We start from the raw sequence: 23953 nt of genomic DNA on the forward strand, positions 1-23953 counted from the left end.
GTCTTGTGGGAAAGAATTAGTGTATGTAAACACAGAAGAATGTCCAAGCCCCAAAATAAGCCTTGACAGAATCTCAGAATTCTTCTAGATTATATTATCTGAGAGTGGCATTTGAATATATTGCTATCTTTTTCATATTGTAGTCAGCGGCATTAAGAGCTTTAACCGTATTACCAGCTTAGGGGACTGTAATTTGTTAATTGTGTGCAACTTATGACACGCTTCTAGCTCTACTAAACAGGACAGGTCTTGGTTGTTTCATCATCTAGCTCAGGTGAAAACATAGAGATGGCTCTCTGTCAGGGAAAGGTCTAGAGTTCCTGTAAAAGCTTAGGAATGAACCAAAGAAGGTGGTGATAAGCTCACTAAACAGCAACAATAAGAGGATGTAAACTACTGATATTAGAGATGTCTGAATTGTGACACTTAAACTGATACTTACACGTTTTAAGTGGCTTGGTCACCTCAGGTTCTGAGAAAACAAAAGCTGCTATTAAATCTTCTAGAAGACTAAGGTTTTCTTAAGGCTTTTTTAATCTTCTGGATGTACTAATTTTGTAACTGTTTAGTGTTTGAGGCTTCAAGCTGTCTAGACTTCTGTGCCTAGATACTCTTGAACATGAATTTCAAAAATGCAATTGAATTGTATTTGACTTTTGAATGTCAAGTTTAAAGTTGTTGTAGTAGGACTCTGGTCTCATTATTAGCAAACTTGACAGCAGGGATCTAGGAAGGGTAGTAAAGAGGGGAAAAAAAAGCCTTTGAAAATATACAGGGCTGAAAACAAGCCAGCAGTGGGTGCAGATCTGTGCACCTAAAGGCCATTGCACAGCTAACAGTGGCAGCATCCACCCTCTAAAGCTTTTTCTTTCTCTGCTTTAGGATTGTGACTATGGAGTTCTATGGGAAAAATGACCTGACTCTAGGGATTTTCCTGGAGCGCTACTGTTTCAGGTGAGGAGGAACTTATTCTAAATCTTATTATAAACAAAACAAAAGCTTTTGATAGCTTTGTGAAGTTGACCTTTCGCCCTGTTCATAGGCTCTGCTTCCTGTGCTCTTAGGAGAATAGTATGCAAGTCTGCAGAGCCAGTTGTGTCCTAGTAAAGCTTATCACTTAAATCTGTTGCTCCCTTTGCTTTATTATCGTGCTGTAGTGAAACAGGAACTGGATTTAAGAACTCACTCACTCATGCTCACTTCTTACAAGCAAATACATGCACTGCTTTCCCACTTTGGCCCTGTCCCTCTTATTTCCCTTTATGAGGAGGTGGAGCAGATTATGAAACAAGACTTGCAAGTTCATAAAGACAAATGTGTTAATTTAGCACTTTCTTGTAGCGATTAGGGCTCAAAGGGCCTAGTTAAGAACCTGAGCACGTATTCCAAATGGCTGTTTTTCAAGACAAGCAGCTGTACTGATCACAATTTTCTGAGGTTCCTATTTGAACTTTCATACAAGTTCTGGAAAAAACCTACTCCTTTAGTGTTATCTGAACGTCTCAGAGTAAGGCTTTGTCATATCTGCAAGGTGGCTAATGTCAATGTTCCAGAACACTTTTAGCCCTGGCAAAGTACTGTGTAATTTATTTCATCTGACCGAGGTGCAAGTTGTTATGTTTCAGTAATAACCAGTACTGCCAGAACCCAATACAGGGTCTCAGCAGGCTGGGAAGCTGGATAGGTAGCCTGTGGCTCCTCAGAAGACAAGATTACTCTGTTCTCTCCATTGGCCACTTGCAGTAGCAAAATGCTCTTACTGTTCAGCCTTCTCTGGAGGAACAAGTATTTCTTCTTGTGCTGGTCAATGAGAAGGAGGAGCTTAGCTGCCCACTCTTAAATTCTTGTTTCTCTCTGCTGACTAGCTAGTGTGTGCTAAAGTGAATGCTTCTCAATCTCTGTAGTTTCAGTAATTAAATTTTTTTTTTCCTTTTTTTTTTTTTTTTTTTGTATGAGCAAGGAGGATCTGGGCTTTTTTAGGTTCTTTCTGTTTTTGAAGAATTCCCTATTTCACTTTGGTACCTAAACAATTCAGCTTTTATTTTTCTGATGTCAGTCTCGCTTCCCTAACTTAAAAGAAACCCATCCAAAGAAAGGTCATGGGTTTTTCTTTCAAAGAGGTTATATGGCACTATTTTGCTCACCTCTTCCTTCAGGAGCTGAAACATTATGATTTTGAATGCTCTTTGGTGTGTCTTTGCCCTCGGTAGCCTTTGCTCTGGTACACTGCCAAAGTGGTCCTTAAATTTGGTTCCAAGCACTTCCAGGTGCTTGATCCATATTTTGTGGACTGTATAGAATAGGTTAGTAGAAAGTGATTACTTGTAAAAAGATTGTGATAGCAACCAGTATCCAGTCACTGCTTTTGGGACCTATACAGCCTTTGCTAGCAAGGGAACTTCCCCACATGCTATTTCTAAATGAGTACAATTCACTCTGCAGAAGCAGCTTTCACTAAAGGCTTAGGAGACTTTTACAGTAAAGATAAACAGTACTGTGATATTAAAAAGCATATTAGATATGTTGAATCAGTTCTTTAGCAATGCCTAGCATATGATAATTCATAAGTGTTTCCATTTCTTTCTATAAGGCCTTCCTACCAATGCCCCAGCATGTTCTGTGAAACACCAATGGTGCACCACATTCGTCGTTTTGTTCATGGGCAAGGCTGTGTGCAAATTGTGTTAAAGGAGCTGGACTCCCCAGTCCCTGGGTACCAGCACACTATTCTTACTTACTCGTGGTGTAGACTGTGCAAACAGGTAAGGATGTGGACTTAAGAATCATTGCTATTCCAATTTAGTATTCCTGTTGTGATCTGGCCTTGCATGGAAAGGCAGCATTTTTGAGAAAGTGCTCATCTCTGGAGCTATGGCAAAAACGTATAACTGATACAGATGCTCTCACGTATCTACAAATTCCTCTTGTAGAATTCGGGCTGTTGAGGGTGAAACATCTTGTGTGAGGTAGTCCTGTTGGGAAGTGTCAAACCTGGCTCTGAGAGGATAGGTTTAAGTGGAGCTGATATATTGATGGAAACTAATTTCTGATGCGTTCAAAAAACGGAGTTGCCTTCTTGGAGATGAAGAGTATGGTCCCTTCCCTGCAGTGAATCAGTACAAGCATCAAAGGAATGTATATATGGGGAAGGGCAGACAGTGAAATCTACCGGCTTAGTAATTGGCTAAAACCACTTGGTATTCTTTGATCTGCTGTGGACTGGACAGTCTGCATTACGTCAATGTGATGTCTAGACTTCCTTTAGTAGTCGTTAGAAAGTAAGTAAAATCTTTATTACAGGAATGATAAATTGCTTTAAAAAACACAAGATAGTAAGATTGTGTATTATTTTAAACATGTTCTGTAACTTAGCTAAGAAAACATTACCAACTGGATACTCATCTCTAGCTAAACATTGTAAAACTTAAGAGCCTTCAAAGAGACAAGAATAAAACTTAATTAAAAGAGATTTACGCAGTGCCTGAAATGCAAAACATCTCAATTACCCATGTGGATGACTCAATTCACCTGCTTGTGCTGGCTTAAACATGGGTGTTGGATTTAAAGATACCTGGAGGAAGTTAATGTAATTGCTGAAGGCAAGCCCTGCGCTGCTGTATATACATCTGTTCTATAACCTTTTATTTCTTTGTGCTCATGTAAACACTAATATTTTTGTGGCTATTAAGTATGTATAAAGCGGTGACTAAGCTTGCAAGCACTGCTGAAGTTGAAATACACTGCAGAGCAATACTAATGTATTTGTAGCTGAAGAATCACTAGGGAAACAGTATATGATGAAATCACTGCTGCTGACTGGGTTGCTGTAAATTGTCTATATGCAGAGAAGTAGGATCCCAGGTATAAACTTCCATCAAGGATATGTTTACACTCCCCCAACTTAGCACCTGTCATCATCAACTAGCAGATTTATTGTAACTATGTGTTGGTCTTAGCTTTGCATAAATACTATCTTTGTTGTTTAGTATGTTTCAGGGTCATCTAGCACTAGAAATACTAGATTGCTGTCTAGGTTATGCTGTCCTTAATCTTGGTTGAAGGATGAAATTAAGACATTTGGCTTTCACTTTTCCAGGTGACACCGGTTGTTCCCCTTTCCAGTGATTCTTGGTCTATGTCTTTTGCAAAATACCTTGAGCTGAGATTCTATGGGCACCAGTACACTCGAAGGGCCAATGCAGAGCCTTGTGGTCATTCCATTCACCATGACTATCACCAGTATTTTTCCTATAATCAGATGGTGGCATCTTTCAGGTAAGGTCCACTGCTAAAAACTTTCTTCTCTCTCTCGAGTACTATGTGAAGCATATAGCTCTAGTAAGGATTCATCAGGTCTCTCCTTCACTTTGAGTACATCATGGGATAGCATAACTGCACTATAACCACAAGTGCAGGATTGTGTGCTGACTTGCAGAGGGCATTGTGGGTGCCATCACTTGCCTGGATGGGGAGGGCAGTGTTCCTAAGAATGGATGGCTCCAGTTCATGATACAAAAGGGAAACACTTTTTCCTGTCTGATCTCAAACTTTCAAAATTTTGTTTTTGCAACATGATTTGTGGTTTTACTTTTTATGTAAGAGATAAATGAACAGGGTGATATTGCTACTAAAAGTAACTAAAGCCCTGTATGCATTGACAGTGCCCCTTTTCATATAAGGGCCACAAACTGCAATATGGTGTAGAATTAGTACTATGTGGGGAGAGTCTTGTTAATAGCTGCTGTATTGCCTTCTTAGCTACTCTCCAATCCGGCTGCTTGAAGTGTGTGTCCCACTCCCCAAGATCTACATCAAACGACAGGCTCCGTCAAAGGTTACTATTTTGCAGGATCTCAAGGATTTCTCTCAAAAGTAAGCTTTGTTTTTAATGCCTTCCTCAGCTTATTTGTATTTTGGGCTTTTATTAGCAGAACACGAACCCATTTTTGCTAGTATAGAGAAGTCTTGCTAAATATTCATTATTTAGTAGAAAAGTAATGGTTTTAAACACTTTTATATGTGCATATACTTCTAAGGGAGGGTGGTATTGGCATCCTCTTTATTACCTTTACCTGCTCTCTCTGTACTAATCTCACCTTCTCATCTGGTAGCAATTCAGCTTAAACATAGGCAGTAGAAACTAAGATTCTTCTCTTCTCCACCCCTGAATGTTGCACTTATTTGAGTGATATAGCATGTTTCTGAATGATGTTGCCAAGTAGCCAATGAAAAGTCGACCATCAGCTGGTGTATGAAATGTCACCTTTTCTTACAAAATGCCTTCTCAAACACAGTTAAAGTATTTCTAATTCCTGCTGCTAATACTAAGAATGGAACAGAGGACGTGGTCCTAGAAGGCTTAATCTGAAATCTGCAGGTAACATTTTGTACTCTTACCCTAACATTCCTTTTTGGAAGATCTGACTAAGTTTAAATCCTACCTTCAGCCCAGAAAAACTGCAAAGGCATTGCTCAAACCTATTGTCCAAACAGAACTGTTTTCATGATATTGGTCATGTGACAACTAAACTCTCTGCTGTGTAAAACACATTGCCTTTGTTAGCTATTGCATATGATAACAGCAGACAGTCTGGTACCTTCTTGTAGTATAAGGTAAACTACTGTAAGCCTAGACACCTTCTAAATATAGGAATAAAAAAGTGGGAGACAGGCGTGATGGAAGCTCTATTAAATCCAGCCTGACTGCTGGTCTGCCTGGTGGCAGCATTCCTATAAGGCTGATGTCTCTGTGACTGCCTGACTTCAGAACCTGTGGAGCCTTGTTTAGAGCTGAAATAGTTACTCGCTCTGTCTCTGAGCCCTTCCTCCGGTGGAGGTGTAGCTTGCAGTCCCAGATTCTTCCTAGACACAGATGACACAACAGTTCCTCTCTGCTAGTGACGGGTTTGTGACTCTTCTATTGCTCTCTGACAACTTTCATTGTTAAGAATAAGTTGTCAAGAGGAATGTCAGTGTGTGTAACTTTTAGGTTTCTGCTTTACTAATGAATTTTTTCCAACTTTCCCTCTAAATTCAGTGAAACAGCCTACTGTGCAGAAGACTGTCATATATCATCTTTTGTATTCTTAAATGCATTCAGACTTTTATTAAAGAATGTTGAAGATGTTCCAAGTAGTCACAGCTTAACTCTCTGTATCCCTGTCGACAGGGTGTCACAAGTGTATCTTGCTGTTGATGATCGCCTTGCTTCTCTGAAAACAGATACTTTCAGCAAAACGAGAGAGGAGAAGATGGAAGACCTCTTTGCCCAAAAGGAGGTAACAGACTATTTCTACATTGGCAGACTGTAGGCTGCAAACTGTGTGGAGAAGCCACTCAGATCTAGTGTCACCTCTGGTCACAGAACACTGACAGGTTTTCTTTTGGCAGATGGAAGAGGGGGAGTTTCGAAACTGGACTGAGAAAATCCAAGCAAGGCTGCTTTTGTCATCATTAGACACGCCTCAACAGCTGCAATCTCTTTTTGAGTCTCTGATAGCTAAAAAGCAAGGGCTTTGTGAAATGTTACAAGCCTGGAATAATAGGTAAGAGTACACATGTTGCAATAATGAGCAACACTGATACTGTGTTGGTTATAGAAGGGAAGAGGTTCTTTTTTACTTTCTCTCCCTGTAGTGCAGTTGCTATATAGAGGGTGTTACGACAGCTTGTGCTGAATGTCCTCGACTGGTTAAGACCACAGAGCTGGTTGATTGGAACAGAAAATCATTTGAGGCCAGATAATAAAAATTTTGTGTTGTAGAGCACAACTTGCATCTGAGAGGAGAAAGTGTCATTTGAATAAAGGTAGAAGAGAGGGGAAGAGGGGAGTGTGGGAAAGCAATTAATTGGGTGAAATTATCTCAGAGGTGAAGAAAATGTTCTGATTTTGGTCATTTGAAACATAGCTTTGGCACATGTTAGCAACCATCTGAGTTTGCAGTAAAGACTTGTGAAGGCATGCTTGGCTGTATTCTAGTATGGAGAAACTTCATAACTTGTGCCTTTCACAGCTAATATCTGTAATCTATCTTTTGATTAATTTTTCTTTGTTTTGTTTTTTTGTTTTGGTTTGGTTTTTTTGGGGTTTTTTGCTTGTTTTTTTTTTTGTTTTTGTTTTGGTTTTGGGGTTTTTTTGTGGGGTGTTGTGGGGTTTTTTTGTTTTGTTTTGTTTTGTTTTTTTAAAGATTGCAAGATCTCTTCCAACAAGAGAAAGGGAGAAAACGTCCATCAGTACCACCCAGCCCTGGGAGACTGAGGCAAGGTGAAGAAAGCAAGGTATGAGTAGCAGGCTGGAAGCTACTTAAACATTTTTTTTTTCTGGGGCAACACAATAGTCTTAAGACTGGCTTCAGTTCACTTAGTAAGCTTGTTTTACTGCATCATGTAGTTTTCAGCTGTAAAAGCTTGAATTGCATGTTAGTATATGTATCTTTTCCTGAAGATGTGAAGCAAAAGCCATATTACACAGAAGGAAGACTAAGTATGAATAGGATTTGATGATTTTCTGTGGTGTTTGTGTAGTGTTAATCTGAATTTTCAGGTTCATCTCTTTTCTGTGATGTGTCTGTGGGAACTGTTTGAGGGACTGTATAAATGATTTTGGACTGCTACCCCAAGAGCTCTGTCTAAGGGTACTGTTGCCAGCACACTGAACAACCACCCTTGGGGCAGCTGCTATTCTGAGAAAATGTCCAGACTGAAAGGCAGTACAATATAAGCATGATACAAGGAGGCTGAACTCCAATAGTTCTAACATTAGCAAAGTGCACTAAGAAACCCCATGAGACCCTGGATTTGCTCTGCTGCATGCATACATGTCCTTTCCACTTAACACATCTTTGTTAGATGCTAAAACGCACTTAACCTTGATCTAGCAGCAAGTAGGTTTATATAGAGGAAGAGTGTAGTCTTTAAAGCAGCACACGGAGATGATAGCAGTCATAAGCATCTTGTGAAGCTGGGTTGCTGTTGCCTTGTCTTTTTCATGTGATGGCAGATACAGTGGCAGTACAGTGGGTGGGAGTGCTCTGTTGTGGTACATCTGCTTTTGCGAGTGTTCCCCAGAGGAAGGGGTACAGCTATAAAGAGCTTGGCATCGACACTGGTATTTTGTTGTTCTTCCTAGATCAGTAGCATGGATGCTTCCCCACGCAATGCTTCTCCAGCACTGCAAAATGGAGAGAAAGGTCTGTTGTATATTTATTTATTTTTCTTAAGCTACCAAAAGCAGCTTGCTGTAACCCTTTTTCTGACATAACATGGGAGCCTTTGTCAAATTGGATAATTTAGAGAAACACTGAATCCCCATTGTGTCAGATGGAAATAAGCCAATTTCTAGCTTACTATTACAAAAAGCAAAGTCTGCCTGTAATACAAAGCTGAATTACTAGACACTAGATTGGCCAGCAAGGGTTTTCCTTTGAACTTGAGTTTAAAAATTTTCAGAGGCTTTCTAAGTAACTGAGTAACTACATGGAATTTGGGAAATGCCTCTTGCCTCTTCTGTGGAGTGGTTATGGGTGCTGAGACCTCTTACCTGTGAGGCATACTAAGAGTTTGTGGGCACTGAAGGTAGTAGGTATAAGTGTATGCAACTTCTGGAGGTTATGTGCTACACTCCTCAGCTTGTCCGTTCCTTTGCTCTGGGTGGCCTTGCCTGCTTTCTAAGTAAAAACTTCTTGAAAGTAGACACTGGAGATAGCTTGGCCCAGGAGCAAGCAATATCACTTCTGACAGCCATGTAAAATGCTTTCTTCTGTCCTTAACTGTCCTTGTACTCTCAGAGGATCGCTTCCTGACTACTTTATCAAGTCAGAGCTCCACAGGCTCCACCCATCTTCAGCTGCCCACCCCTCCAGAGGTTGTATCAGAGCATATGACTGGTGCCAACACACTGTCTGAACAGGATACAACGAGCAGCTCAGAAGGTATAGTTCATTTGTGGTCTTGTATTCTTTCTCTTGCTTCTCTGTGGCAAGTGTATGAGGTCCGTTTAGGAAACAGCAAAGCTGGTAACTCTGTGGCCTGCAACCTTCCTTCTGGATTTACAGCTTCAAGTTTGACATTGTGATGCAGACTGAACTTATGTCTCTTCCAGATGTGTTTGATGGACACTCACTGGGATCTACAGACAGCCAAGTGAAGGAAAAGTCTACTATGAAAGCTATTTTGGCTAACTTTTTGCCTGGAAACAACTATAACCCCATTCCATTTCCCTTGTAAGTACTGCATAATATATACGATGTACAAAATTAGAAGCATTGCCAAATTGCACAGAACTGTGCATGTTTCCTTTGCTCAGTATATAATTTAAGTCATCACTTGGGTTTGCCTCTGAATAAGCTATAGAACTTCCTCAAGGCAAGAAATTTTCTGTGTGCCTTCTAGGTGTTTTTAGGTTACCCATTTTTCTTATTAATGATCCACCCTTGTGCATACACATTATCAGTTTCTCCTCTTCCTAGCAGGCATGCCTCCTCAGAACTCTTGTGGGAGGGGAGGGGGTGGAGAAAAGGGGGAGAAAGGTGCCTTCTAACTTCATTGCTGCAGGGAATGAGCAGAAATGTCCTTCCTTAGCAAAGACTTACTAAAGCTTCATGCCTGCCTCTTGTTTTTGCTTCCAGACCTCTTCCAAGGGTTGGACTCAAATGGGCATTGTCTGGGTGTAGGTCAGGTTCAATGGCTACTGCATGTGCCCTCAAGTCCCCCTCTCATGTGAAAATGGGCAGGCTGGAAAGTCTTTCAGCTATTTGGTCTGCGTGCTTGGTAGTGTTTCTTGTTTGACATGAGCCTAATGTTTGGCAGCCTGAGTTTTAACTTGTGACTCCTACCCCCAGGGTAGTAGTGGAGGCCGTGGGCTAATGAGGTAAAAGTTAAATGATTGGACCCTACAGATAAGTAAAAGAAAATCTTACAGAAACCCAGGAGGCTTTTGGGAATTTTCTGTGCTAAACTGCTTGTTCAGAAATGAGTCCAGGTTTGTTCCTTAATTTCACTCTGCGGGCTATGCTGCAGGACAGTCGAAACAAACTCAGGCAGGTTTTGGTGCCATTAGAAACTGGCTGCTAAACAGAAATAGACTCTTACTCTAACTTGGAGCTGGTCTTCTGATATAAGCAGCTTGCTTGAAGTGCTGATTGCCCTAACACATTACCATTTAGATTTAACCACATAGCTATGATTGTGTCTATTGGGAGAAGCTGATCTGGGGAGCTTTGGTTCTATGCTGAGACTTGCAGCTTGTGCCTGGGAGTGCAGTGATGAGATCTGGGTTTTGATCAAAACTTAACCTTTTCTTTCCACAAACTTTTATGATTTACTGACAGTCTCCCTATGTCATTTTCATTTAGTGACCCTGACAAGCACTACCTAATGTATGAGCATGAACGTGTACCTATCGCAGTCTGTGAGAAAGAACCAAGCTCCATCATAGCTTTTGCTCTCAGGTACTGGTGTGATTTTGCTGTTCATCTGACACTTGTTGTACTTTATCAGCGTTTCTGTGCAAGGAATATTTAAATTCTAATGGTAGGGAACAAGCATGACAGAATTTCTTCACTCACCTGTGTTGAGAGTTTCTGCCAGAGCTGAAGCTCTCTCCTTTTACTCCTAAGATATGGAAAGTAGGTTTTCCAACTTGGAACTGGATTTTGGACTTTTCTTGCTGAACTCTAGTACAGAAAAATGAATTAGTTGTGCAGTGTTCCCTGTAATGTGATATTGTTAGAGAGAGAAGTGCAAATAAATTTTGCTCAGCTCTCCAGCCTGGAGGAAGTGCAACTGAGCTATGGAGCAATGGTTAGGTATTCATACTGCAGCTGTCCCTTGCCTACCTTCAGTTGTAGCAACTCTTGCTACTACTCAGCTCTCCAAATCAGCTGCTTCAGTAAATCTTGGGGTTTGCGTGTCACAAGGCAGCAGACTCTTAAAGAAGCGCATTCTTAAATTCTGGGAGGTGGAGAAACAAGGGAGGATTTTTCCTGCAGTATGATCTAAGGGAACTAAGTTCTAATTGTAAGAAAAAAAAAAAAAAAAAAAAGAAGAAGAGGTTTTTCTATTGTGGGTTTGTTTTTCCTGTGGTTGTGTGTGAACTGAATCTTTGGGTTGGTGTTGAGTCTCCCAGAGAACAGCTGACTCTTTTTAAATTTTCCTTTCCCCTTCAGTTGCAAGGAGTACAGAAATGCCCTGGATGAGTTGTCCAAAGCATCTCTGAAGAACAGTTCTGAAGAAGGACAACAGCAGAACAGGTTATGTGCAGGAACTATAGTACATAGAGCAAAGGCACAGTGATTATAGTGAATAAGCCAAAACTAGGATGAGGAAGGAGGCTCAAAATATGCCTCTGTTATGATCTCTGCTTTCTTATGGAGTCTGACGCATCCTATATGACCAACACATACTTGCAGCGTATGAGTTTCCATTTCATGTCAGGGACTGTGCTGGCTCCATCATCTGATCCCTTGACCGTGTGCATGGTAGGGATTACTGGGCCTGCTAACCTTTCCTGTGGTGATGGGTGGAACTGTTGCTATGGACCCTGAGAGGTTTTTCTCGGGGAGGTGGAAGAGAACAACTTTGGAGAGTCCCACACTGTTACAACTTTAAACTGTATCCTCTTCCCTTAGCAGTATTTAGTGTTAGGTATGGAGGAGAAATAAATGTAGAGGAGTAAAGCAGTAGTGTCTCAGGTGGCAGTATTTGTTAGGCTCATGACTTTTTTTTTTTTTTTTTTCAGCATGTCAGACAGCAAACCAAAGAGCAGTAGCCCTGTCCGTCTGCCTGAGGCTAACATGGGTCCTTCAAATCGCAGTGCAGAACCAGAACAGCGTAAGACCATTTTGCCAAAATCATATCCATAATGCTAATGTCAGCTCAGACTTGAGTTCACTTAACCTGGGTTCTAGCTCTTGTGAAAGTTGAGTTAGAACAAAGAAAATGCATTCTGAGTTGAAATTGTGACTAGTCTTAGAATTGACTTGACGTAGAACACGGAGTGGGGTGTGTGTTTGTTTTTTGAAGTCTACGCCCATGATGGCTTTCTCTGATTCTTAAGAGATCAGACTATCATTCCCTGATTTAATATGTTATGATGTAGTGGACCTTGTTTTGTTCTTGAGTCTAGCCTGTTCAGTGGGGTATGATGCCCATAATATGTTCTGACCTCTTTTGGTACTGCCTTCTTTTAAAAAGATGGCAATTAAAATATTTTGAAGTGGAGAAGTGAGGTTCTTACTGTGTTAAAGACACTCACACTTGGTCTGTGTTTTCAAAGGACTCAGCATTCCAGAATGCTACTCAGAACACTAAATCAGCTAACCTGATGGACCTTGGTTGCCTGAAGAATAGCAAATGAGTTACAGTTGAATGACATCATTCCTCTAGTTAGAACAATGAATGGAGAATGCTTGTATGAGTCATGCTTTTATTAAATTGCCTGTGGAGATGCCAAGACCAACTTTTTTATTCCTTTTCACTGTAGCAAAGAAACCATCTGGTGTTTTGTCTTTCTTCCGTGGCACGGGAGGGAAGAGCCCAGACCTATCTTCCCAGAAGAAAGAGACCTTACGTGGTGCTGACAGTGCTTACTACCAGGTTGGACAGATGGGCAAAGAGGGAGCAGAAAACCAAGGAGCAGAGCCTCAAGGTACAAGGCTTTTTTAGTCCATATTCTGTCTTGGACTGTTACTTCTCCCAAACCTCATTCATACTTGTAAGGCCCAGAATGCCCTCCTGCTTGTACTTTTTCAAGAGTCCAAGATTACTCACCATGCATTGAAAATGAATGATTTGAACATCAAATGTAGGTTTCTCTATTGCTTTGCTTTATGAGAAGGGAAAGAGGGTCTTTCAAACCTGGGTAACTGTAGGGACATTGAGTAGTTTGGGCTTGAATGCCTTTGGATTGAGTTGATGCTAGTTAAGCAGCCCAGCCTCTCTTCCTCACTTCCTGTTTAACTTTCATTGTTTCAGCCTATGGAAAATGAATGAAGAGAAAACAAAGAGAAAGCTTGTACTTCTGTGTCCCATGAACAGCAGTGCCCTTCTAGCATACATATTATATTGTACAACTATAGCTGTATCTCTGATTTCCTATGTATAGTTCCATCTGTATTCTTGAAAAAAGAAAATATTTTTCTTGTAATGTGAGTTTACAAGTAGTATCTTACACGGCTTTCTCAGTAATAATAATGAACAACCCTGACTGAATGGTCCCTTTATGCCTTCAGATGACATAGATGGAGGAGATGGACAGAGGAAACAGCTGGTGAATCCCCATGTGGAACTCCGTGAGTAGTTGTAAATAAGAACTTAATCTTAGCTGACAAACTCCTTTCTTTGTGTAAATGTAATGGAAATCTTGAAGTTAATAATTATTTTTTCTTTGTATTGGGCAGGAAGGAAAAACAAATCAAGAACAGACCAATGCATTTTTTTACTTACTGTAATCAATCTCTCTGTTGCAAAAATACCTGATAAAACTTTTTTTTTTTTTAAATTGATCTTCTGTCTGGCCACTTTCCCATGGCATATATTGTGAGCTAACCTGAAGGGGGTTGACTTTCCTGTAAGTTTTCCGTTTAAATCCTATTGGTTTAAACGTCCAAAGTACAATAGGTGTGAGAGAGGGATGTTTGGCACAATAATATTCTTCTAGACATCAGTAAAATTTTTTTGCAGAGTTTTCAGATGCGAATGCCAAGTTCTACTGCCGGATTTATTATGCTGGCGAGTTTCACAAGATGCGTGAAGTGATACTGGGGAGCAGTGAAGAGGACTTCATCCGATCCCTCTCTCACTCTCTGCCCTGGCAGGCTCGAGGTGGAAAATCTGGGGCTGCGTTCTATGTGACTGAGGGTAAATGCAGCTTCTTCCCCCTTTGTAATTAGAGGGTATTATTTGGGGATAGTGGTGGTTAGTGTGTCATTTAAGCCCTGATTTCCTCTAGCCAGAGGGTTGCTGACTGTGGTCACTCAGAATGGGAAGTGGATTGTTCTGGGGTCTTTAATATCAGATTATTTGTCTTTCTGTATGTGCAGGAGAACAAAATGTAGTTCTGTTTTTCAGTAGTAGCAGCTAGTTGAGCAGAAGGGTTGTACTCTCTTAGGCAGGCTTCAGAAAACAAAAACTTGAGTATAATTCAGGGAAAACTGGTTATTAAAGACACAGTGTTTCTTATAATCCCACATGCTATAGTTGATTTATAAGATTTTTTTTTTTTAACTGTGGCTGATTCTAGGCCCCTACTTAAAACAAGCCTTGAATGGAAGGGTCTGTAGGCTGTTTCTGTTGTCTGTGTAAGAAGCCTGTATAGCTGAGGTCAATCTAACTTGGGCAGTCTCCTCTCCCTGATTTGCTAAAAGGCTGAAATCCAGAAATGCTGAAATTCAGAATATATGAAGTAAAAAAGCTTCTAGAATTGAGCTTCTGTAGCTAAGGATTTAAGAGAATTGTAGTCCTTTAATTTTTCAAACCACTTCAGCTGTGCGACAGTCCCAAAGAACTTGCAAAGAATACATTGCTTACTGTATGTAACCCTGATGCCTCTGATGTTAAAACAGATGATAGATTCATCTTGAAGCAGATGCCTCGTCTGGAAGTCCAGTCGTTCCTTGACTTCGCGCCACACTACTTCACTTACATCATTAATGCAGTTCAGCAGAAGGTATTAAAAAAAAAAAGTGCCTTTTATTTTAGGCCGTGGTCTATATTTTACAGACTAGTAACAGTTTCCATTATCTCCTTTCATTTAAGTAAAAGAAAATGTTGGAGGGTATGAGTTGTACTAATGATGTGTTTTTAAGATGAAAAGTGGGAATTTTGCTAGAGCTTCTAAGCTGTAATACACAGTCAGACAGAATAGTGGTGCCTCTAGTATTTGATTGCTGATTGCCAGTACACAGAGATCTTACCCCATGTCTTGTCTTCATCAGAAGCCCACAGCACTGGCCAAAATCCTTGGGGTGTATCGAATTGGATACAAGAACTCTCAAAACAACACTGAAAAGAAGCTGGATCTGCTTGTCATGGAAAACCTTTTCTATGGCAGGAAAATGGCTCAGGTAAGAACCAAGTGTTCTGTTCCCTTGCAGTGCATTTCTGACTAGGAGCAAGAGCAGGGTTACCAGTAGTCATCTGGGTAACTTTTCACTTTGCATATGCTGCCTATATCTAGCACTGCTCCAAGATGACAGTTCATGCCTGTTTCCTTGTTACGTGATCCTTGCTAACTTGGTGCCTATATGGGCTAGTTCAGATAGCTGTAGTGCAGGCTTCAGTTTTTAGAAGTCTTATTTGTCCCTGCATCTCCGGAGTCTGAGAGGAAGCATTACCAACCTAATTAGGAAAACGTGAAACCTTTTTGCAGAGCTTTTAGAAGAACTAACTGGGATTACAGACTAATTTGTTTAGAAGGACAGTCTCACTGATGGAGATGGTGAGCTACTGTGTAGTGTGTATGTGGAAAACTAATAATGTTTTGAACCTGCTGTTCTCTCTGAACCACTTCATGTGTGGGACAAGATTTTGAGTTCAGTCTTGCTCTTAGCAAAGGAAAAGTAATGAGGCAGTAGAGTGAAGACCTTAAAATGACTGGGGGAAAATTCTCTTCAAATACAAAGTTGATGCTGAAAGGAAGTTCAAACAAATGTCGCTTCTAAAACTAGGTAGTATCAAATATTTCCACCTTCTCTCCCAGTACCTGGCCTCAAATGGGGTATGTTTGTGGGAGGAAGTGAACTGAGGGAATTCTAGATAGATATAAAGGATGTTGTGGGTTTTCTTTTTGTTTATCTGTTTTTTAAATCATGAGGGTGGTCAGGCACTAGAACAGAGACCCCAAGAGACTGTGGGCTCTATCCCTGAAGTTAGTCAAATCTTGACTAGACAGGGCTTGAACAACGTTCTCTAACAGGACCTGCTTCAAGCAGGGCATTGGACTGGAGACTTCCGGAGATCCTTTCCAACCTAATGATGGTCAGTCGCTTGCCTTGCCAACAGATGTTAAATGGTACTTCATGCAAGACCCACCTCCTTCTTCAGTGACTTTATTTTTGTCAATGTTTGAGCCTGGAGAAGCTGGCTGGAAAACTGAGTTTACCCATACAATATAAAAATAGGGACACCCTTTTTCCCTTAAATTAGGCTAAATATTAATGAAATAACTTGCCTAAAATTTGTGAATTGAGGTCGTAGACCTTCCATGTAGGCTTACATGCTACTTTCCAGTCAGGGAGCTTTAATTTTTGTAGTACGAAAATGTTTTTTAACTGTCTTCTGCCTGTGGAGAAGGAAAGAGTTGCCCTGCCATGCTGCCTTCTCAAACACTGCAGTTAGGCATGTTGAAGTCTTTCACCTCACAGAACAATGGAACAAAGTAGTGCTGTTCTCCATGTGCAGGTTTTTGACCTGAAGGGCTCCCTCCGGAATAGAAATGTTAAAACAGACACAGGCAAAGAAAGCTGTGATGTCGTCCTGCTGGATGAGAACCTCCTGAAGATGGTCCGGGACAATCCTTTGTACATCCGTTCCCATTGCAAGGCTGTGTTGAGAGCTTCCATACACAGTGATTCCCAGTTCCTCTCCAGCCACCTCATCATTGACTATTCCTTGTTGGTGGGTCGTGATGATGCAAACAACGAGCTGGTTGTTGGGATCATTGGTAGGTTGTCTTTTGTATTTTCTTGCTTTCAGCTGGTGAAACTGGTTTCCTTCTGATTTAGGTGTTTGTAGTAGTCTTAGAACTGTACCAGCACCAGAGAGATGTGTGTCAGGAAAGCTTGTCTTCTCCCTGATGGAATACCACCCTCACCTCTCATGGTTATTCAAAGTGGAGGCAGGAAGTCTTCTCTCCAGCTCTTGTATGGGCTAGTGTTAGCATTTGCGTTACTAAGAATATATATAGGAGGCCTCACAGGTAGTGAAAAGCAGTCAAGTTGGTGTTTAACCTACACTTTGACTCCGGTTGAAGTAGGGAAGGTTATTTGTGTGCTTTTATGTGTTTAAAGTTAAGTTCAGTAATGTTTACATAGCCATTTAAATTTTAACGTGTGTGGAGGGGATCTAAGGAGAAGCAATATTGATAGGGATGAAAGAGGGAAGTTAAATGTCATGGGATCACTTGTGATCATGCAGTCTGACCTGGATAATATGAGTGGCAATGCAGTAATTACCTTGCCACATCCTGTGACTTGTAACTGGAAAGTAAAGCCTCATCTTTAGACAGGCAAACTTGTATTGTGCAAAAGAGTTGGAGATTAAGCCATTTTGAAGGATGTGGAAGTGACTCTTGGAAATGAGAGGCTCTTGAAACCTAGCTCAGAAATGCTTCCAGATGAGATCTCAAGCCAGGAGGTCTGGATTACTCTTTTTCTGATAAAGCTTGAAAGCCATTCCAATAACACTTCTAGTTGAGAGTAGAAGTCCCAGCTACAAAGAACTGCAAGTTGTTATTACTTTCTGGTTTTGTAGACTCTCGAATACTTGGGATGAGAGACTGCTCCTTCTGTATGTGTGACTTTTTGCTGTCCTCTGGAAAGTCTTACCTGATTAAAGAGTATATTTTATACAATGTTTAAATCTAACAGTTCCTTCACTGTGGTGAGGACAGCTGTTCATGATCTGAAGGAGCTTGTTTAACACCAATATCTTCCAGAGAGAACACGCCTGCTGTATCAAGCTATCACAGTGTTCTCTGAATGATACCCTGAGTACTTAGAAAGTACTCAAGCTAAATTTGCGGGGGCAGGGGGGGAGGAACTAAAAACCATTAGCTTGGACTGACTTTGAATCTGAGGTCAGAATTTCTACCTATTTTAGATCCTAATGTGATACAGGAAACAAGTAAGTTAGGTCTGTGAGGAGTTGTGAAGACTTTATTTGTAGGCGCTATTGCGTGGGGCTCCGGGCCTTGGGGCATGAAGTCACAGTAGTTAGTGCACTGATTATATCAGTCTCAAAGCACTCTAAGGGAGCATTTTCAAAAAGTATTTAGTTAAATGGATAAGGCTTAACACTGGCAGGTCTGGATGAGTTTTGTGTAAAGCACAGCTGAGGTGAAGCATGTGGATACTTATGGTGGCCTTTTGTAAATCTAGAAACAGTAAATTCAAAATTGTGTAATTACAGTTGTAGTCAAATGTTAGGAGATAATGATATCTAGTAATGAAAAACTTAAACTTATTGCAGCTTCAGCTTTGCAGACCAAAATGTTTGTGTGCTTGTAATGACTGAGCACGCTTTCTCTGAAAGGGGCTTGGAAACAATTCTGAAGTCTTCTCCTTGCAGCCCCCTTTTCCAATTAGGATCACTGGTGGTGTTTCTAGTCCTCTGTATAATGGAGTGAAAAGTGTTTGCTTTCTGTTATCAAACCTGTAGGTGGCTGCAATGATGAGGAATACTACTGGCTTAAATGGATAGGTGTCCAAGTCTTAATGCTGCTAGCTGTTGCACTGAAGTAGTGGGAGCTGTTGTAGCGAAGTGGGGCTGTTTCTGGGATGAGGATCAGCTAAGTGACTCTTGTAAATGAGCCCTTGAAACTCTAACATGGATAAAGACAGACATGCCTGGACAGTCTGTTTCTGTAGAGGCAGGAAGAGTTGATTGTGATCTTGCTGGGCTTTTGAGATATCATATTTATGCTACCTAAATATAATCAATGCTTCAGAAAGAGAGGCAGCTGGTAGGGGGAACACTGAAGTTCTGGCTATGGAAGCCTACTGCTTTTTTGCCCTTTTTGAGGGGAAATAGATACATTTTAGAACAGCATTACTTGGGTTATAGAAGATATGACGTGTTTGTGTATGTTGTGGTGTTTTGTTTTGTTTTTTTATTGCAACAGACTATATTCGCACTTTTACCTGGGACAAAAAGCTTGAAATGGTGGTGAAGTCAACTGGCATCTTGGGAGGACAAGGTAAGTTCAGAATGAAAGCAAAAATTCTGATTGTGTTTCCTCATTACCTGGAAGCTTCTGATAACTATGCTAATAAAGCTACAACTTCCCTGTCATGCAGGTTTGCAACACTAGATTAAGTTGTTCAGAACAGGGGAAGGAATAACAAGTTTCAGAAAAATTAATACATTGATCTGCCTCCATGAGTGACCCTTTAAGTACTATAATTCCTGGGAATGGGGTAAAAGTCACCTACTTAGACTGTTCTTTTCTATTTCTTCATTACCAACTACTTGCATACAAACTTAGTCATCCATACAGAGATAATAGCAAAAAACCTTGCTGCCTGGTTTCAGAAGATGTTTTCTGAGTCCAGAAAATCAAATATACTCTGAGCTGTTAGTGTGGAGGAATCCTTATCAAATCATTGACTACTACCCGTATTTTGAGGAGCTGAGGAGTTTCCTTTGTGGAAGTGAGTAGAGTACCTTTTGTGCAGCATTGACTAGTGTTGGCCATATGTTAGTACAAGGGCTGGAAAGAGAGGGGAAGGGGAACATTTGATGTACCACTGCTCAGGTGTCTGGAAAGGATAAGAGCATGTCCACAGAGTAAAATCTTTTGTGGGAGAAATTTGCACCTGTGTGGGAAAACCCCAAAGACCTGTAGACAGGAGAAGAGAAAAAGAAACAAACAGATCAGGGCTGATGTAAAAAGCCTAGATGGTTCCTCCAACTTCAGGTATCTCAGTTCGGTGTTAGGGGTCCAGACCTTGATCTGTCTTCTCTCCTAAATGTTTAAAATAAAAATCAAAGAAAAAAAAGACATCTGATAATGCTTGTTGGTTCCAAGACCCTTCCATGTACAGTATGCCTTCATGATTATGCTGTCTGGTGTTGTAATCACATATGATATCTGTCTGTACTGCAGTATACTCTTTAGCCCATTTCTAACTGCTCTTGACTCTTACACATTAGGTAAGATGCCAACTGTGGTCTCTCCAGAACTGTACCGGACCAGGTTTTGTGAAGCTATGGACAAGTATTTCCTGATGGTGCCAGACCATTGGACAGGACTGGGCCTGAATTGCTAAGCTAAAGCCCATATTGGGAAAGCACAAGAAGACAATGACATTATAGGCCACTCTCTTCCTGTGGTCTGTCCAGCAGTAAGCAAGAGGATTGCAGTTCTGTGTCTACACTGACCATTTGCGTCACGTTGTGAAGTGTGAAACCTGCTTGTTGCACTTTAATCCTCTCGTGGAGGCTGATAAGTGAACCAGCCTCACTAAGGATCTAAGCTGTAAGGTACCACTGAACAGCATTGATAAGATACTCTGTCAGTAGGGAAGGTGATGCTATCTCCATGTAAGAGCACTGAAACTGTTACTGTCCAGTTCATGATGGTGTAGAAGTACATGATCTCTGTAGGTCTTGCACTGCCTAAGTGGTGTTGAATATGAGCAGCTCATGTTTCTGTAGTGGATGTGTGGTACTGCAAATGTGAAATAACCCCCCGCTGTGTGTGTGGGGGGGTGGGTGAGAGAAGAATGAAGTTAATTCCTGAGTTCTGCTGTTCTTGCAGTGGTCTGTAATTGACCTGTTTAGGATCCATGAATAACTTGTCCTGCTTATGCTCTGTAGCTTCAATTTTTCCTGGGTTCTGTAAACAGTATTTTTTTTTTTTTAAAGGCAGCTCCACAGCTATAATGCCATATCACTACATCTTCTAAGTTATATTACTGCAGTACAACTGTGTTTTTGTCATAATTTCATTTTAGCTAAATCCCATAAAAACGGGTTGTCAGTCATCAGCATACTGCAAACCCCAAAACATATCCCTTCAATCCTAAACAGTACTTTGATCTGAATGTTGCCCAAATCTCTGGAAACAGGTAACTAAAAAAATACACCCTTTAATTTAACAAGACTTGATTAATTATAGTTATGAAGCTGATTAACCCTTTCCTTAGCAGAAGGTGCTAGGTTGCTAGACAAAATGAAGCATACTGCCTTAGAGTGACAACTTTCTCCTTAATGAAACCATCATTCTTGACAGATCACTTCATATCCATTTCAGTTCCCCAGGACTTTCAAACAATGCATTTACCTCATGGTGAAACTTTGCCAGGATAATGTTTTTCTTGCATTCATGACATGCTGATGAGAATGAGCATCCAGATCTCATGACACTGTGCAGTCCCAATGGAAAAACTGTCTCTTCAGCAGTATTAGATTTTTTTTGCACCACTGAGATGAATGTAGTTGTCTTTTTCTGTAAAAAGAAAAAACTGAACTAGCAGCTAGCTTGTATGATGGATAATATGTGCAGAGATCTGTGAATCTCTGTGTTATGACAATAAGCACTTCTTTCAATTTTTATTAATTTTTACCTGGTTTTGTAGGTGATGAGTTTACTTTTTAGCTTCATTATAATATAGGCCAGTAAATAAAAGGGTTTTTAATGAGTTTGAGAGGCAAGAATACTGTCCTTTGACTTCCAGTCTCTGATGGAAGGACTTCAAATGAACATGGAGTCTGGGTCAGTATAGCTCTTTGTGATCTCTTGCTTGTTCTGACCAGTTGCCAGATAATGCCATCTTCACTGTAACTATGGATTGAAATGTGCATTTTGTTCACTCCTTCTGTGTTCAGTATTTTCTTCTGCAACAGATGATGGTGACTCTGTTCAGGAGTGACAACTGGGCAGCACTGAGAAAGGAAAATGCCAGCAGTGAGAATTGAACTGTTGGCTCCAAAAAACAACCAGTGCAGCTCAGGTCTGAGCTGCCGGAAGGCAACAGTCATTTTTGTTGGAAGAAGTCTTCCCCACCCCATTGCAAAGCCCTGCTGGAGGATGAGCAAAGATACTGACCTTGAAGCAGCAGAAATGAAAGTGTTCTCGCTTCCTCTGTACGACATAATCATTGTTTCTAGGGGTGCAGTGTTGAAGGCTGCAGTGATGTGTGCTGTGGAAAGATGAGACAGTACTTCTTGCTCCCTCTGGCCCAGAGTCCCTTCAGTCCAACACAGTGTATCAGGGACAGCTGACCACCTATGGGACACATCTTGCCTCCTGTGTTGAAATGTACTCCCAGGATGGCTAGGTGTGTGCGGGGCCTTGTGTAATGTGGAACCAACCAGTCCATCAGCTCAATGCTACTCTCACTTCTGTGGCTTCTACCTTCTGTCTTGGTCCATTGATGTGAAAGAGCATGCCATGCAGCCTGAATCTGTTCCAGTCTCAGTTAAAGTTTACATGTGTTCTTCTTCCTTCCCCTCCTAAAGTTTACAGGGAAAAAACTTGACTTGCCTGATCAGCTAAGGTGACCCAACACCAGCTGGTTATGTTATCTTCCACCTTTGTCAGTATGTGGATTGGTTGATGGAGCATGAATATGGGTAGTGTCATGGCATCTGCACTAGGCTAATGTAGAGTTGTGATGTGCTAGCTCTGTCCTGTCACCAGTAACCCTTACTCCAGTGATGTTTGGCTACTCTATACTTCTTGCCTTGCAGAGTCCCAAGCAGCTGGCTGTAAAGCAACATGATCATCTGACTGTAGCTAATGTTCCCCTATACATGACAGCATGAGGCCCTCAGCATTGTAAAAGTGAGAGAACCTTCCACTGGCCAGCTGTTTTGCAGCCTGTCTGCAGCAGAGCCCATACATGTGAATTGTGACGACCTTGGGCAGAAGTTGTAACAGTTGGAGAGATTTGCAGGAGGGATCTTGAGCTGGCATCAACAGCTAACTTCGGGTCAGGATGTGGCTGATAGACTAGTCCTGACCAGACTGGAGTAAATAGTAAAATACTAGTCATGGGTAACACAGTAGCTGCAGTATCAGCTGGAACTGGGACATCTTTGGGTGCCATGTGACATAAAGCTGTAAGCATTTCTAATTCAAATCCCAGCAGCTGAACAGATCTCCTCAAGCATTCCCTTTTCAGAGTAAGAATTGTCCTGGCATTTCACTTGCTACAATGCTGACTTCCTCAAAAGGAGGGCGATACTTCATGCAGAAGAGGTCTTTGAGAGAGCTCCTTGTGGGACTGTGTTAGGTCTGTGTCCCTGTAGCATGCCTAAGGATGTCCTAGAGGAGCAGCCTAGTTAGAGTTTTTTATTTCTTTATAACACAGGTTTAACATATATGTCTGTAAGAAAATCCCAGTTGCAAACATGAAGACTGCATTGCTTCAGAGCAACACTGGCTCTTTTTCTTCTGTTGTTTTGATCTGAGGCCTTGTGACAACTGACTGGGACAAGACTTAGACATAAGTGGTGACTTGCTTTGAGTCATCACGTAGACGGTAGAATGCCTTGTAGTGGCCTAGCGATGCATTCTGTCCCCCAAAAGCACATGAGGGACACTTACTGGTTAAGTAGCTCTGCTGGGCTCAGGGGAGTTACCTGTGGAGTGGACTCTCCTCTGAGAATAAAAAAAAACAAAATGAATCTCTCACTAGCAGGTGGCCAGACTAATCATTATTCAAAGCACTTCATGTACCATAATGTATGTATTTCTAATCTACCTTGGTTCAGCTGTATTTTATAAAATTGATGTACTAAACTATTTGAGAATAACTGCCTTGACTACTTGGAGAATCAAAATGTAATGTATATAGATACAAATAAAGTGACTAAAATATATTTGAGTCTGTTCCATGTGGTAGAGCATTTAGGTCTCATAGCATCCCATTTTCTTGATCAGAGGCTAAGCCCTCTTCTTGCTTTGTAGCATTTGCTCTGTGGGAGGTTGCCAGCTTTGCATGCGGTGTAAACATGGCTGTCATGTCTCTATACCTTGCAGCTCGTATCTTCTAATGGAGCAGGACCTCTGGGCAGCTGTCCAGGTCAGCGGCAGTAGAATGCACAAATAACCTTTCATGCGCTTATCCCAGCTAATGGTGGTGTTGCTGTGGCCCAGTTCTTCCAAGAGGTAGAACACACTCCTCAAGAAAAATCTCCAGGTATTTCTATAGTCTTCTCTTAAGTGGACTAGATAAAGAAAAAATCCAAGGAGGTCTGAAAATTAATGGCATATCTTGATTGCTTCATA

The 23953-nt window shown here is 41.1% G+C and overlaps 1 protein-coding gene across 10 annotated transcripts in view; it reads left to right on the plus strand.

The window, feature by feature from the left end:
• Positions 1-23531, plus strand: part of PIKFYVE (phosphoinositide kinase, FYVE-type zinc finger containing) — a 69809-nt gene extending 46278 nt beyond the window's left edge. For 7 of the 10 annotated variants that reach the window (XM_068407305.1, XM_068407306.1, XM_068407312.1 and 4 more), the window contains 22 exons: positions 883-954; positions 2591-2762; positions 4097-4275; positions 4759-4872; positions 6170-6278; positions 6391-6545; positions 7188-7278; positions 8129-8189; positions 8787-8930; positions 9101-9221; positions 9627-9671; positions 10353-10448; positions 11166-11249; positions 11738-11829; positions 12482-12646; positions 13230-13289; positions 13681-13857; positions 14562-14665; positions 14934-15062; positions 16399-16660; positions 18839-18913; positions 19870-23531. In XM_068407305.1, the coding sequence (XP_068263406.1) occupies positions 883-954; positions 2591-2762; positions 4097-4275; positions 4759-4872; positions 6170-6278; positions 6391-6545; positions 7188-7278; positions 8129-8189; positions 8787-8930; positions 9101-9221; positions 9627-9671; positions 10353-10448; positions 11166-11249; positions 11738-11829; positions 12482-12646; positions 13230-13289; positions 13681-13857; positions 14562-14665; positions 14934-15062; positions 16399-16660; positions 18839-18913; positions 19870-19985 (2623 nt within the window). In that variant the 3' untranslated portion in view covers positions 19986-23531. The remainder of the gene's footprint in view (positions 1-882; positions 955-2590; positions 2763-4096; positions 4276-4758; positions 4873-6169; positions 6279-6390; positions 6546-7187; positions 7279-8128; positions 8190-8786; positions 8931-9100; positions 9222-9626; positions 9672-10352; positions 10449-11165; positions 11250-11737; positions 11830-12481; positions 12647-13229; positions 13290-13680; positions 13858-14561; positions 14666-14933; positions 15063-16398; positions 16661-18838; positions 18914-19869) is intronic. The other 3 variants (XM_068407308.1, XM_068407310.1, XM_068407307.1) reach the window with 2 other exon arrangements.
• The last annotated feature ends 422 nt before the right edge of the window (positions 23532-23953 follow it).

The sequence above is a fragment of the Nyctibius grandis genome, chromosome 9 (genome assembly GCF_013368605.1).
Source record: "Nyctibius grandis isolate bNycGra1 chromosome 9, bNycGra1.pri, whole genome shotgun sequence".
NCBI lineage: Eukaryota > Metazoa > Chordata > Aves > Nyctibiiformes > Nyctibiidae > Nyctibius > Nyctibius grandis.